Raw genomic sequence first — 15,553 nt, forward strand, 5'->3', positions numbered from 1 at the left:
GTGGAGGAAACCCTACGTGCTGAGGAGGGCCCCTCTTCAGACTGCTGGTGATGACTCATCAGCTTGTAGGCGTGCCCACCACATCCTGTAACAAGTCTTGTGCCTTTCAGCTGACCCCTTCATGTGGTTGGTGTTCATGGGTACCAAATGCCTCAGCAGGGCCCATCTATGCTGCAGAAGGCCTTCTCGGTAGTTGTGCCTGCCCTGTGGTGCGCCCTCCTGTCAGATGTCAAAGAGATAAACAATCATATGACTTTTGGCAGCCCTGAAGGCAGCCCTGTTTCGGGAAGCTTTTAATGTTTGATGTTTCGGTGTGTTCCTTTATACTTTGTTGGAAGTGCAAGAAATATTATTATTATTATTATTATTATTATTCCACAGGATCATAGAAAATAAATATAAATTCTAGCTTGGAGGGGGGCTAGAAAAACAAACTTGAAAATGAGCAAGAAATCTAGGAATATATGTAAGTGGCCATTTGGGAAGGAAGTCCTACACAGGCATTTGACTTTAAAAGTGAGAACTTCAATTATTCTTATTAATTTGTTTGTTTGTGCCCCGCCTATCTGACTGGGCTGCCCCAGCCACTCTGGGCAGCTTCCCAGGACTGGCATTGACATTATTTCTGGGAACAATCCAGCGATACAATGCAAGTGAAGAGTCTATTTAGCAAAAAACTCCACATGGCTTTATGTCTCCTAAACGGAACATTATCACATTATTCATACACCGGAATGAAACCTGGGAAACAAACAGCAGCATTTTGTCCTAGCATTTTCTGTTAAGAGAACATCCAGTGGCCAGATTGTCACTTACTTGTAGATAAAATGGCAGGGTGCGGACTGTGGGTGCAGGGTCCGATTATGGTCTTCCCTATACAGCGGATTCACATAATCTGCCCGATTCTTCCACAAGTGAGCCCAAAGTGAGTAAGTCCGCTCTTGAATCCTGTGAGTTGATTTGAAAGACAAGTCCATGAATACAAGCCCAAGCCAAAATACACTGGTGAAAGTAGGTTAAGAGAGCAGCTATTTAGTTAGGAAGGCTAGAATTCAAATGCTCTGGACTGGGTACTCTTTGATTCAAGCTCCCCTATTCCGAATGGAGAAGGGTTAGAGGAAGGGTGGAGAACCTCAATCCCTGGGGCCAAAAGTGACCCACCAATCCTCACTTCCCAGCCCTTTGAACCCTCTCCAAGGCACATCCCTTTCCCAGGCTGCAGTCTTCACTGGCCCTTGAGTGCTTTTGTCTGGCTTGAACTTGTCCTTGGCCTTTGATCGTGCTTCTTACTTACTTGAGTGGAAAGGGGGGGGGACGCATGCACACACATGTTTGCATAGAAGCTGCTACCTTTTGCATGGCTGACATGCAGCCTACTGCACAAAGTTGCACCTGCTGTTCAGTCCACTTTTTGTTCTGAGCCCACTTTTTGTTCTGAGCCACTTGAATACAGAGCAAGCTTTCCCACATGATATGTCAAGGCACTGTCAGGCAAGGAATGTCCACAGTGAGGAATTAACTCAGTGTTTCCCAAACATGGGCCACCAGCTGTTTTGGGACTACAATTCCCATCATCCCTGACCACCGGTCTTGCTAGCTAGGGATGGTGGGATTTGTAGCCCCAAAACAGCTGGACACCCAAGTTTGGGAAACAATGATGTTGCCAAAAGTGCACTTACAAGTTAGGAAAAGGCAGGGCCATCAGTCCTACGTCTCTCAGCTACACCTAGGTGTGCACCCAATGAGGCAGTTGCCGCAACGGAGAGGCCCCTCCCTTGAACCCCAATCCAAGCTGCACACAAGCAGGCGAAGACTCTGCCTATGTGTAACCTTCTGCTCCTCCCTCTTCAATCCTCTCCTGGTCCTGGGAATCAGTGGAGCTTGACTGGAGGGAACAGGAGAAGGGGGTGTTGAAGCCCTTGACTCTACACCAGCCTGACCTCTCTCTTCCTCCCCTACACCTGGTCTTCACTCCCCAAACCTGCAGTTTCTCCTGCCTCTGACTCTTGCTTCCTGGCTGTTACAGGTTCCTTTCTTGCAAGTCAATCTCCAACCCCCTTCTGCTGGTGCCCACTCGTCAGTGTCCGGCCAGTCCCTGACCGAAGGGAACGAAGCCTTTGAATTGTAAAAATGTTGCTCACCCCTAGGCTAGACAGTACATTCAACTCTAAATCAAAGCCAATGAATAAAAGTGATATAGCAGGGGTGGGAAACATGTGTCCCTTGAATTCCTATTAGCCAAGCTGGCAGGGGTGGATGGGAGCAGGACTCCAACATCACTGAAGGTAAGCCACAGCAGTCCAACAGGCCTAGGATTGTAGCAAGCGTGAGACGTTTGAAGTCAAAGTCATGGCAAAACACAGGTCCTTTCTGTTCTCAACAAAGGTATGTTATCAGACTTCCATCTAGAACTCCTTGACCACTGGCTGTGCTGACTGGGGAGTTGTAGTCCAAAAGATATGGGATTAACTAGGCTAGGAAACCTGATATAACTTATGGAACTAGGACATGGAGGGCAAAAGATTTTCATGGCCAAGTCTGCACTTTCCAGTCCCCCCCCCCCATTCATCTAAATGAAATACAGCTCTCAAGGGGTGAATGGCCTATTGTGCATATGTATTATTTAAGTGCTAAGCATGCCTTACTTCAGCTCTCGCCTTTCCTTCTGACAGTTGCACAGGAAGTTCCCAAACTGGCACGAACAGATGTGATGCTGTATGTGGATTAGGAACCTTTCGTTGAATTCAAAGGCACAAGGAAATTGTTCCATAAGCTGCCAAACACACTCGATGAACTGATCAATAACTGGAGAGATCTCCTTTGGGTCTCCATCTAAATTGCCATACCTAAAACAATCCCAAAATGAAAAGTTAATTCATAGCATATGATCATTTTAAATAAATGACACCCTGCACCATTGCAAGCCCAGTCCTAAACTTCAATTTAAATAATTTTTAAAAAGAAAAAGATTACTTTGGTGCCATTCCTAGCACTTCAGAACCAAGTCTGAAGTTTGCCTTGGCTGAGGCATGAGAGTCAGCCCAAGCCTGAATAGCTAACATCTTAATTTATTTGCATACAATCAGAAAATAGTTTGCCTACATACTGTAGTCATACACAAGGCAGTGTTTGAACACCATAGTTTGAAACATTGCTCAACCACTGCTGTCCCTCAGTCGAAGATTTGCTGCCCCATACAACATAACAGTTATGGAAGATTTAGCTCATAGCTCAAAGGCGCAGCTATAGGAATTATTTAGAAAGTGTTGTTCATTTGATACCCAATGGTAGCAACACATTTCATTGGATGTAGCCTCATGAAATCTACACAAAGCAAACCATACTTACCTGTGATTAAATTTATGGCCAAATGAAACCCAGTCTTTGTCAATTAATACCTAGAATGAGAAAGGTATGTATAAGTAGCATGCAAAGAAGCTCACATGCATTTTAAGAAAGCAGACAATTATCTTCAGTGTCAGTCTAAGGCAGGGGTGGGAGACCTGTGGACCTCCAAATGTTTTCAGACTCCAACTACCATCAGCCTCAGCCAGCATGACCAGTGACCAAGGATGATGGGAGTTGTAGTTCAGCAACATCCAATGGGGAAAGTAAAAAAGAGGTGAGACCCATGCTTTCTAGCCATGAGTCAAGTGGAAGTGTGGATGAGCCTTCATCATAGACATTACTGAGCAAATGGGCAAATGGTTGACTCAGCATAAGGGAGCTTTCATTACTCCTATGCTACACTTGCTCTCACAGAAGCGCATAGAACCAAACCACTAGATACTTAAAAGTAGCTTTAAAATACTTTTAGTGTTAAGGAAGCCTCTGCTATACTAAGTCAAGTAACTACAGACAAGTAACTACATAGCTTGTTACAAGTCCCCCTTTTTCTGCAAAAGCAAGCATGCTTACCATAAACCCTTTCATAGTTCTGTAGTATGGATCTACAAGAAGGCTTGCTATGGAGCAAACCTGAGCTGTCCGGTCCCATCCATCAGAACAGTGAACAAGAACACTCACTCCTTCTTCAGCAACAGCCTAAAATACAGAGGAACATTGAAGAGATATATAGCCAATAAAATGCAGAGCAGTAACATTTCCATCATTTGTGTGAAGTACGTCAAACTGGTGCAGCCAACTCAAAGAACAACTTGCTTGGATTTGCAAAGTTTCCAGCTACAGTTTCCCAGGATCTCTAGGTATTGCTTGAAAAGACCCCTGTCTGAAACATGTGCCTGTACATGGGGTGCAGACCAGCAGAGACCAGAGGTGGGGAATCTGTGACCTTCCATATGTTGCTGGACTCCAACTCCCATCAGTCCTTGTTGGAATGTCCACTGGTCAGGAACAATGAAAGTTGTAGTCTAGCAGAATTTGGAGGGACACGAGTTTCCCATCCCTGGTGTAAGCAAAACTTAGCTAGATGGACCAATCATCTGACTCTGTCTCAGGCAGCTTCTTATGTTCCAGTGTTACCAAACAAAGAACTCTACAAGTCAACATAATGCACTGGGCAGATCTTGGCTTTAGGGGTCACATCCAGCTTGTCAAGATGTTCAAATCAGCTCATTGATCCTGTGTCAGGGGTTGCCATGCTGTCCACAAAGGCTTTCACTGGTGCCTTTGGGCAGGAGTCCCAGACTATAAAATTTCATTTTTAAAAAAGGTCTCTAGCTCATCATTTTGTGTTGTACCACATAGCTTGTGGAAGCCATTCTGTGACTGGTGCCTCCAGAACACTCTCAAAATGTTAGATATGCCCACTGGTCCAAAAAGGTTGGCAACCCCTGCTCTATGTTTCCTGGTTGTTGGGAGTTTGGTGTCAATAGCCACAGGTACACAGGACAGGTAATGGTACCTTGGCCAGGACAGAGTGGGCTACAGGGGCCCGTGACACAATTTGTTTCAGTAACATGGTACCTGTTTCTTACAGAGCAACACCATCTACTTCCCTAGCCTCAAAGTGCAATACATTTGGGCCATATACATATCTTACATAATAAATCCCTGAAAGCAGCAGCAAGCCAACAGCATAAAATCAGATCTTCTGAATCAGCACTATTCCAATTTATTTCTAAAAAGTACATACTGCACCTTAGCAATAAAGATGCCAGCATCCATGATGGCTTTGATATGCTTTAGCCAGCCTGAGTTCTCTAAACCCCAGAGGAAGTCACTCATCGAAGGAGATCTCAGCTCGCAAACTGCAAAATACACCAGCTTCAGTAAAGAACTCTGTTTATAGCCAGTTTTACGTTATTGTCATTATTATTAATGTTTTTTAAAAAATTGTATGCCGCCTTCATCTGCAGATCCCACGGCAGTTCACAACATAAAATTGCAACATAAAAACCACAAAATACACAGAATCATAGAGTTGTAGAGTTGGAAGGGACCACAAGGGTTATCTAGTCCCATCCCTGCAATGCAGGAATCTGTTGCCCAATGACTCAAACCCACAACCCTGAGATTAAGAGTCTCATGCTGTAACGACTGAGCTGTTGGAGAAGACATAGCAAAAATAAGAACGACAATAAGAACATTGTCTATTCCAATACATAGCACATGAAAAGGGGGAATTCAAAAAAAGGACTGGGAGCTGGTTCCCACATGCATAATCGTAGCTTTTAGTGCAATTATATACAGGTGTACTCAGAAGAAATTTAACAGGGATACAATGCCACATAAAGGAGCACAGCCTTCAGAGTCACAACAATGAGTTGGGAAAGGTGTGGATACACCCTCTTGTAGCCAGGACTGCCTAAATAGGTTTTCATCTTTCTTCAAATGCACACACTATAGAGTAATGTAGAATCAATCTGCAATGAGCTTTTATTTTTGGAATGAAACCAGTTTCTTCAGAAGTGCTTTTCAGGGGCAGAAAATATGCAATAGATCTAGACTGTGTGAGGACTAATAATAATAAAAAAAACCCTAAGTACTCAGTCTCCTTTGATTCTGAAATAAGAGGTCATGTGTATACAATCTCACAACGCTGCAGAATGCTTGCTTACACATCTAGCGACAAATTTGTTATGTGTATAACAAAGCCCAGATTTTATTTAAATGAAAAGCAGTGAGGGGAGGCAACATGTGGGAGGGTTGCTTTTTACCTACCATGGGTGGTATTCAACGAAGCAGACAAACTGCAAATTGACCCTCATAGATAAAGTTTTTTTAAAAAACCAAGGGGTAGAAGGCCACTGTAATGAGTAGCATCATACATGTCATAAGCTAGAAGCTAGAGACCCTGGGGCACGGGTAGTGCTGTGGGTTAAACCACAGAGCCTAGGGCTTGCTGATCAGAAGGTCGGCAGTTGGAATCCCCGTGACGGGGTGAGCTCCCGTTGCTCGGTCCCTGCTCCTGCCCACCTAGCAGTTCAAAAGCACGTCAAAGTGCAAGTAGATAAATAGCTCCAGCGGGAAGCTAAACGGTGTTTCCGTGCACTGCTCTGGTTTGCCAGAAGTGGCTTAGTCATGCTGGCCACATGACCCAGAAGCTGTACGCTGGCTCCCACAGCCAGTAAAGTGAGATGAGCGTCGCAACCTCAGAGTTGTCTGCAAGTGGACCTAACGGTCAGGGGTCCCTTTACCTTTGGAGACCCTAAAGGAATTCAACTAAAGTCAAAGAGAATGCCAGGAGAATGGTAGCTTGAAGGATTGAAGAGACGATAACCAAGTTGCAGAGCACCCAAGTTTAAGGCCAGATCTGTCCCATAGGATTAAACTCCCAAATTTAATCCCAGCCATCTGCAGCTAAAGGATCAGGAGTGATGTCGTTTGATGTGAAAGGGCCCAAGGTCCTGAAGAGCCACACCCAGTTGGAATAGGCCAAGAGTAGCCAATGTGGTCCTCTGAAGATTCTGTTTGACTCCGACTCCCATCATCCCTGACCATTACCTATGTTGACTGAGGGTTGGAGTCCAACAACATCTGGAGGATTCCATGTTGGCTATTCCTAGAGTAGAAAATCCTAGCCAGATAAGCAAATATTCTGCAGATACCTATAAATTTGATGCTTGGACACATATGCCCTTACTTAACCCAGAGTCCTTTCAGCTAACCTTCCATCCAGTGATCTATCACATAAGGCCATTTTAAAAAATGGCATCTCACAGAACTCCTGATGGCCCACTGTTGACAGCAAGAAATCTGTCCAATGATTTATGTATCCATGCAGATGGGAGCACAAGCAATTAGCGGCTGGATTCAAACCGAGATGGCTGCCTCTTGTTTGCAAAGTGCAGGACAAAGTCAAAATAGAGCCTTCCTCCCATATCAGAATCAATATTTGCTCTCCACTTTACTGAGCAAAGTCCATAAAGTCCTAAATTATAGGCCTGCAACCATACAGACATCAAGAGAACTCCTGCTGGTGTGGAGTTAAACTGTGAGAAATTAAATAACTAAGCAAAAGCTCCATTAGATTGCACTGGCACCGTTATATCCACACCAAAAAGAATTAATCTATAAAAAGGGTCTGCAAAGAGGAGAATCTGGGACAGATCTGGCCCTAAGCACAGGAGACAACCCTCAGTGGGTGGCTGTGTTTGTGTGTGACTTAAATATCTGGCAAGCTCAGCAACTCACAAGATGACCTTATTTCTCTTTCCAACAGGGAAAGCTGGTGGCTGGTGAGGAATGCAACCCTGCTAACTATGAATACTAGAGGAAGAGATAATGACCGGTCCAATTTTTTTAATTTACTTGATCAGGAAGCATAACAGAACCGAGATGACTCAGCCAGTAGAGCATGAGACCCTTAATCTTAGGGTCGTGGGTTCGAAACCCATGCATTGGGCAAAAGGTTCCTGCATTGCAGGGGGTTGGACTAGATGACCCTCGTGGTCCCTTCCAACTCTACAAGTCTACGATTCTCATTTTTGTATCCTGCCCTTACTCCAAAAGGCTGAGAATAGCATATGTGGATTAATCTCATTTCACCCTCACAATACGTCTGCGAGATAGGTGAGCCTGAGAAATATGTCTCATTGCTTCCCCCAAAGAATTCTGGGAACTGTAATTTATTAGAGGTGCAGGGGCTGTAACTCTGTGAGGGGTAAAGTACAGTTCCCATGATTCTTTGGGGGGGGAGCCATGTGCTTTAAATGTATGGTTTTGATGTGCAACAGAGTCACTTGCTTAATGGAAATTTCCACACCCAAATTTTAGTATTCTGCAAAGAACAGCTCTCTTCACACTCCCCTTTCTGATATCATATAAAGCACAAGTGTGCACAGCTCATTTCATTCAGGTATGCACCCAGGAAATTTTGTCTTTTTGGATCAGAGGGCAGACGTGCTCAGGTAGAGCAGAAGTCCCCAACCACTTTGGGCCCAGGAGCACATTTTGAAATCTATAGAACTGTCATGGGCATTACAAAGTGCCCGTTTCACAGAAGAAAAACTGGTGATGCTCCCCACAAAAAACACCAAAACCCTTCAAGCAAATAAACAAAAAAGGCAATGCCCTCCAATAAAAATAGGCTTCCTCCAAATAACAACAAATGTTTTTAATAAAAATGTAAAGGGGCAGTGGCAGGGGCCCTCAGCAGATGCCAAGGGGGCTCTCTGAGGGTACCACCGTGTCTACCAGGGCCACATTGGGGACAAGGCAAAGTCCACATTTTCAATATTTGTTGCTGAAACACAGAAGTACACACAGCAGATGACTGATCATTTTTAACCCTCTCCTCTTAGGATCTCGCTGCACCGAAAAGCATGTGTCAAAGATGGGAGAGGGCACAAGGTAAAAGCACAGATGAGGGGGAAAACCACAAAGTTTACCTTCCAGCATTTTTTGGAGACTGCTCCTCATGACATGAATGTTCTCAATACCTATGAACTGAAACTTGATGTTGTAGTAGTTGTCTTCGTTCTCATATCCTTTCCCAGCTGCTCTGTTTGCCATTGCATTGAGCTGCAGAGGGGGAGTCAGAGAAGAAAGAAAAAACATGGAGCTGCAGAGGAGATGGTGCTCATTCTGCTACATGACAAAGAAACAGCATGCAGTATATACAAAAGCAGAAACACAGGATATCCACTGCATATCTAATTACTAAAGGCCACCTTTTAAACCTATTTGCACAGGCAGGAGGAGGGATCAGAGTAAAATTGGAGCTTTCTTTGATGTTTGAGCTGCGAGAACTAATAGGCTCTTATATTTTTCAGCCCTCTGGTTTTTATTCCAACCTTACTCCGAGTGCTAATCAAGATGCACACTCTCTGTTTTATCCTCACAATGACCCTGGAAGGTGGGTTAGGCTGAGAGCTAGTGACTTGCCCATGGTTCCCCAGTGAGCTTGGTGGCACAGTGGGGATGTGAACTTAGTACTCTGCAGACTAAATCAATCACCCTAACTACTGTGCCAGAATTGGTTCTCAGTTGTCATTACAACCTGTGGTGCAATATGGGGTGGCAACACTTTGGAGCAATCAAATTTTGCAAGAATACCTGGGGTCCTCTGCCTACAGGCTGTCAGGGGCTAGACTGCGGAGGAATGGTGAGGGACGCCCCCCCCCCCTTCTCCTGAACCTTCCTGAGAACAGGAGGACAGTATAGATTTAGATCAGTGGTTTGCAGAAGGGCATAATTCAGAGGCTGCAGAGGACAGAAGCTGGGAAATATTGGAAGAGGAACAGCAGAAAGAAGAAGCACCAAGGGAGAGACAGCTGACAGACTCAGTGTCTTTGGAAAGCAATCCTGACCACCCCCCTTCCAGGACCAGATGGGCATTGAAGGTAGTAGAACAGAGAGCTCAGCGGCAGACAGCTCAGATTAGCAGATGCAGGACTGACGTAGAATAGGCGAGACGAAGGGGGGAGACTTTACTTGGAGCAACACTATTTCTAGAGAGAGACTGCATTCCTTTGTCTCTTGCTGTGATTATTGAATAAACTACCGTAATTGGTAAGACTCTTCCATTTTTTTATCTGCTTCTTTGCTGCCACTGGGAGAGTGATCTGATTCCCCAAAGCCTGACACAGGCACACAATTGAATCTCAGACAACTCTCAAACACACACACACACACACACAATCCTTGTCAGTTAGGGCCAAACCACCTGGTGTTGTACCCACTTCTCATGGTCCCTAAGCATAACTTTTCAGTGGCAGAGCACATGCTCGGCATACAAAAGGTTCCAGCTCCAATACACGAGATATCCAGACAGGGCTGGTTAAGACCCCCTCCTTGATACCCTGAAGAGCCACTGCAAATCAGCATCAACAATACTGTGCTAGAAAGACCAACAGCCTGACTCACTAGAAGGGAAATTCCTATGTTTCAATATGGACTACCATCCCATACTTATCTGGGCTGTGATTCAGAGACCCAACTGGGATGCAAATTGGAAAGTAACCCCCATTGAACTCAACGGGCTTACTTCTAAGTACATATATGTCTAGATTTGCACCCCCTCATTTTTCCTGGTGGCCACATCCATTGCAAAAATAAAGCCTGCTGCAATCCCCCCCCCCATGCTAGAATGTGATGGCGTGCTGAGAACTGGCTGTAACGTATATTGATGGATGCTTATTTTAATGCAAGTGGCATTGGAAAACTAAAACAGCAGCTGCTTCTTTGGCAGCAAAATAATCACGAAGGCATTTCCAACCAACGAAGCATTTACACTTTTCTCTTAGCACCTATGATCGTGGTTAGCACCCACCCAGTCCTCATGTTGTAATGCCCACTCCATATATTATGGTTGCCACTTTAAAAGGGGAGAAAATGAAAATAAAATACAATGGCTATTTCTTATCCAGTTGCATTAACATTTATTTTTGTGCTGTTGAAGCAAAGACTGCTTTTAACATCACAATATATCCAGAAGATGGCACTATCTCTACAGTACCGCAGTGGATTTACATAAATATGCTGAATGGCTCTCAGATGTTGAATTTTTGATGGCCTGCATTGATTTGCTAGGGTGAGGTAATTAGTAATAAACACTTTTTAAAAGTGAGGTAACTCAGGAAGTTTTATGATTTCATAGGCGCAGGACAGAAGAAAATTTTCAACTTACTGACAAAATAACAAACTTTATCACAAGTTGAAGAGAGAAGAGACCCTTCCATCCTGGGCCCTTCTGCTTCCAATGTTAACTTTGTCAAATCTATCAGAGATAAGGATGCATCTCAGATGCATTCAAAAAGAGAAATCAGTGGCAGATTTGCAGTTCTGACCACAGTGCAAGTAATCTGGGACAAAACTCACACCAGAATCCAATACATTCTACTGCAGGTCTGAAAGGCTTTCCTAATGATAGTTAAGTTCAAGGGCTCTTATTGTATTTACAACATTGGTGTTATAGCAATTGCCCATAATAACCAAGTTAGAATGTTTGCTAGCATTCCGTGACAGCACAGAATGGCTACCAGTCAAGTAATGGCACAATGTAGAGAGCTCATAGCATCAGGCAGCTGTAAAATTATTCTGCTGCAAGTTTGGCTGTCTTGACCTGTAGTGATCAGGTTTGAGACAAGTAGTTGGCAAAGGAGAGGGAAGGAGTCTGATTGTACTACCTGATGCTTTCTACCTGGCATTAACTGGAGTTGGGAAGTTGGCTGCACAAGTTACTCTCTATCCACTGGTCTTTCAATGGAAAGCAAATCTTGCTGAATTGCCCCCTGATCAGGGAAGTTGGGGGTGCTCAACAATCTGGTGATGCCCATGACTACAAGCTACAGCATTCTACTTCAAAAGTACTTTATTTTGCAATATGGAAGAAGAAATCAAATCATGCAATAGCCTTTCCCAGATATTTGAAAGAACACACATACAATAAGCTTGCATACATCAGTGTTGGGCCATGCTCCTAAGATGCTGATTCTGCCACAGTGTCAGGTCATGGAGCTACATGTAACATCCTCTGGGTCCAGTGCCACTCCCCACCGGCTTCAGCAACACATAATTTATAAAGCATAGCCTTAGGACTATTTGTTTGCTGCTCCTCTAACTCCAGAACTCACAACAAAAGGGCTAAGCAAAACCATATTTCCATCTTTTGAGATTTGTAGCAGCAAGCTCACAAGGCACTTCAATGCCACCCAGTGCCATCCAATTCATTCAGATGACCTCTGACATACTTCTACAGGCATGCTATTGTAGATCTTCTGAGACGCGTCAGTCTGCAATCGGCATTAGCTACCACAAAATAAGCACATACACCACAGAGTACAAATTTTCTTACTTTTGGCCGTGTATCAACAACATAGATGAAATCACTTCCTGGATTTGCTTTCCTGATCGACTGAAGCATCTGTTCATCTTCAAGGCATCGGGCACTGAAGCCTGAGAGAGGCTGGCTACTCCTGCATATGGAAGCCTGTGAGGAAACAAAAACAGACAGAAATATTCAAGTTAACACATTTAGCACAACCAAAGGTAATTTACCATCTAGAAATGGAAAACAAACCCCTCTGATGCTTGCCACTTGAGAAGTAAAAATGTAGCCTATATCAGGATTAAGCACAGAACTGCTTTGTAAACCCCTTTGGGGTTTACTACACTCAAGTGGTACATAAGTTTTATGAAATAAATAAAATGAACCTCAGCTAGGCTCTCTTCTTCTCCCCCTCCCCCAGCATATCTGCTGATTTCAAGGAAGTACCTATTACGCACCTCGACTGCATTCCCACACATGATTCAAGACCCAGGCAAAGGATTCAGCATTAATATCCCCAAAGGCTCTGTAAGAACTTTCTCCTTGTGCATCTCCCAACTCTTACATTCCAGTTACTACAAATATATGAGGTTGTAGAACTGCGTAAGTGATGCCTCCCCTCCAGTGCCTCCATTTCTTCTCACTCCAATGGGGAAGAGAGACTGACACCACTGAGAAGCTAAGGAGCATATTAAGGTGCATAGAGATGGAAGGGGCATTGCAGGTGATCAACTCCCTGCTTGATGCAATTATCATTTGTCCCTCAAGGTTTTTAGCTAGTAGAAAATGAAGAGTCAGTCCAAGTGAAATAAATCATTGAAAAGTTTTAGTCCCACACTTACATTATTCTGCTTGTAGTAATAGGAAAGTGCCGGGAAACGTCTCCTGCTGCGGAATTTAGAGCTCCCCATAATGATATGGGCAGTGGCTGATTTCGGCACATACACTTCGGTGGGGTAAGAGTCACAGACCTGTCCAAAAGCAGAAGGAAATCAAGAAGAGTTCCTTGAAGCAGAACATAGCATGATCTTCTGGAAGACCCACCTAAGGATAATTTCAAAGGGCCTCACAAATAGTCATACCCATATCACTCAGTACATTTAAGAAAAGGCCAAGCAAAAAATAACTGAACAAAGTTTGAAAGCTTGCACTGTCTCACAAAAAACACAAATTCCATATTTTTTGAGATCAACAGATAGAGTGCTTTATATGTTAGACCTGGGTGTTTTTCCATGCTCTGATGCACCACCCAAACCAGCAGTTGTATATCCCCTTTCTGCATGCTCCTGAAAGCTTTCTGGTAAAGAACTCAAAATTCTGTTAAATGAACTCAAAAAATTCCTTTATTCCCAGAAGCAGCACTCAACAGAATGACAGGGGGAGCAAAACCAAGCATGACGAGATCGTGTCACACAACGTATTTGTACTCTGGCCCAGTTCAGACATCACAATGGTGCTCTAATAAATTATGGTTTATCAGCCAAATAACAAACCATGTGCCCCTGCACTCCCACACAGCTCAACCACTAGCCTCCTGTACCTGAATTTGACGCCTATACCCGGGCTTTTAAACCACTTTCCCACTATTTCCAAAGAGCGGAAATGATTTAAGTGCTGTTTATGAATCAAGATAAAAACAACAACGGAAACTGTGGTTTAACAAGCCAAGGTGTATGACCCAAAGCTGAAGGCATGAGAGAAGAGCACATGAGCACACAACTCCATAAACCATGATTTATCAGTCCACAATCATGCCTGAATTGCACAACATAGTTACCAGGGGAATGCAGGGATAGTGAGTGTTCACTGCTGTTTTGTGTTCTGCATATCAAGTACCACACTTTTGGTAGCAGCAACTCACCCTGTAATCTCTATTGACATCACTCAGCTGCCAGTAATTATTTGGGACCCCCATCCGATTATACTCTTCCTTCATGTTTGTCAGATTCCAACCTTGCTCTCGCTCTTCTTTGTTTAGCTTGGGGTTGAAGGAAAAACAGTACAACTCTTCATATTTAACTGAAGGACAGGGAAAAAGAGACACACACTATTTATCCATTTGATTTATTATTATTGCATCACAAATACCAACTTTTATTTGCTTAGTTATGCCAGCTGTCATATTTTTCAAAGATGATAACCAATGAAGCTTGCAATTCGTTAGGGAGGACTGCACTTGTGTATATGAATAATCCAGATGGGATTTCAAACAAGCTCTGTATGCTGTCTGTCCAGACACTTTACAGCCAAACTTTGCAGACAGCTAACCTTTTCCCTGATTGGGAGGGGAGGCAGGCAGGGAGTCTGATGTTTTATCCATCCATTTCTTGCTCTTGTGTTTTATCCAGTATACTTGTTCCGTTAGCAACATGTCATTTGATTCATTTGCTCAGACCACTGGTTTGATGTGCCATGCTTGCTCCATTTTTCTCCTGCTGGTACTATGTAACGGGCTGCAAGCATACAGGTGGCCAGAGGCCAGTTGAGTGGCTCTGGAATGTGCATCATTACCACTCTATTGATAGAACAGGCCAATGGCCCATCTAGTCCACCATATTGTTCTCACAGTGGCCAACCAGATGCCTATGGGAAGCTCTCAAGCAGGTCCTGAATGGAACAGTGCTCTCCCCACTTGTGATTCCAAATGGTATTCATACTGCCTCCTATAGTGAAGGCATGTTGAGGCAGGATCCAAAGTCTCCTTGTACCTCAACATACTGCAGGCCTAAAGAACTAAACCAGCCCTAGAGAGGGAAACCAAAACACATCATGTCAGGGAAATAAGAAAAAGCCATCTTCACTTCCCACGCAACTCACATTGAGCCAGCAGGGCAACATGAAGTGGACATGAGCTCTGGCATGGATTCTCATGGAAACACACTTCCATAGAATTGCTCTGCCCACCTATTACTTGGGCAGCAAATAAATAAATAAATAAAATTGGTCGATGAGCCCTGCGAATTGCATTAAAATGTTCATTTTGGTTCTTAGATGGCGTTTATTGTTTGAACACAAGTCAAGCAAAAAGAAAAATACCTGGTCAACTATAATTTTATCTTACGACATTTATGAGCCACCTTTGTATTCAACAACAGAAGACGTACAACAAGATGAAAAAAATTTAAAGAACAACTGCACACCAACACAACAACAACAAAATAAAGGAATACACCAACTGTAATATAATTTCTTAAAATAGCCATAATCAACTATTTTGAGTAAAAGTGTTCCGCATAGCTGCCAAGTTATCCCTTTTTTTAAGGGATTTTCCCTTTTGCTGAATAGGCTTCCTCGCAAGAAAAGGGAAAACTTGGCAGCTATGGTGTTCCGACAAGTCAACTGACAGCATTATGACCATCAGCTGATGAAGATCCCAACCCA

At 43.7% G+C, this 15,553-nt stretch overlaps 1 protein-coding gene across 1 annotated transcript in view; it reads right to left on the reverse strand.

Annotated features, from left to right (window-relative positions):
- Positions 1-15,553, reverse strand: part of MTMR7 (myotubularin related protein 7) — a 46,122-nt gene that overhangs the window by 12,752 nt on the left and 17,817 nt on the right. Inside the window, exons 4-12 of the mRNA XM_035114210.2 lie at positions 14,034-14,191; positions 13,015-13,143; positions 12,200-12,334; positions 8,793-8,925; positions 5,101-5,210; positions 3,919-4,044; positions 3,349-3,398; positions 2,646-2,846; positions 817-948 (exon numbers count right to left, since the gene is read on the reverse strand). Of these exons, the coding sequence (XP_034970101.2) occupies positions 817-948; positions 2,646-2,846; positions 3,349-3,398; positions 3,919-4,044; positions 5,101-5,210; positions 8,793-8,925; positions 12,200-12,334; positions 13,015-13,143; positions 14,034-14,191 (1,174 nt within the window). The remainder of the gene's footprint in view (positions 1-816; positions 949-2,645; positions 2,847-3,348; positions 3,399-3,918; positions 4,045-5,100; positions 5,211-8,792; positions 8,926-12,199; positions 12,335-13,014; positions 13,144-14,033; positions 14,192-15,553) is intronic.

The sequence above is a fragment of the Zootoca vivipara genome, chromosome 9 (genome assembly GCF_963506605.1).
Source record: "Zootoca vivipara chromosome 9, rZooViv1.1, whole genome shotgun sequence".
NCBI classification, from domain to species: domain Eukaryota; kingdom Metazoa; phylum Chordata; class Lepidosauria; order Squamata; family Lacertidae; genus Zootoca; species Zootoca vivipara.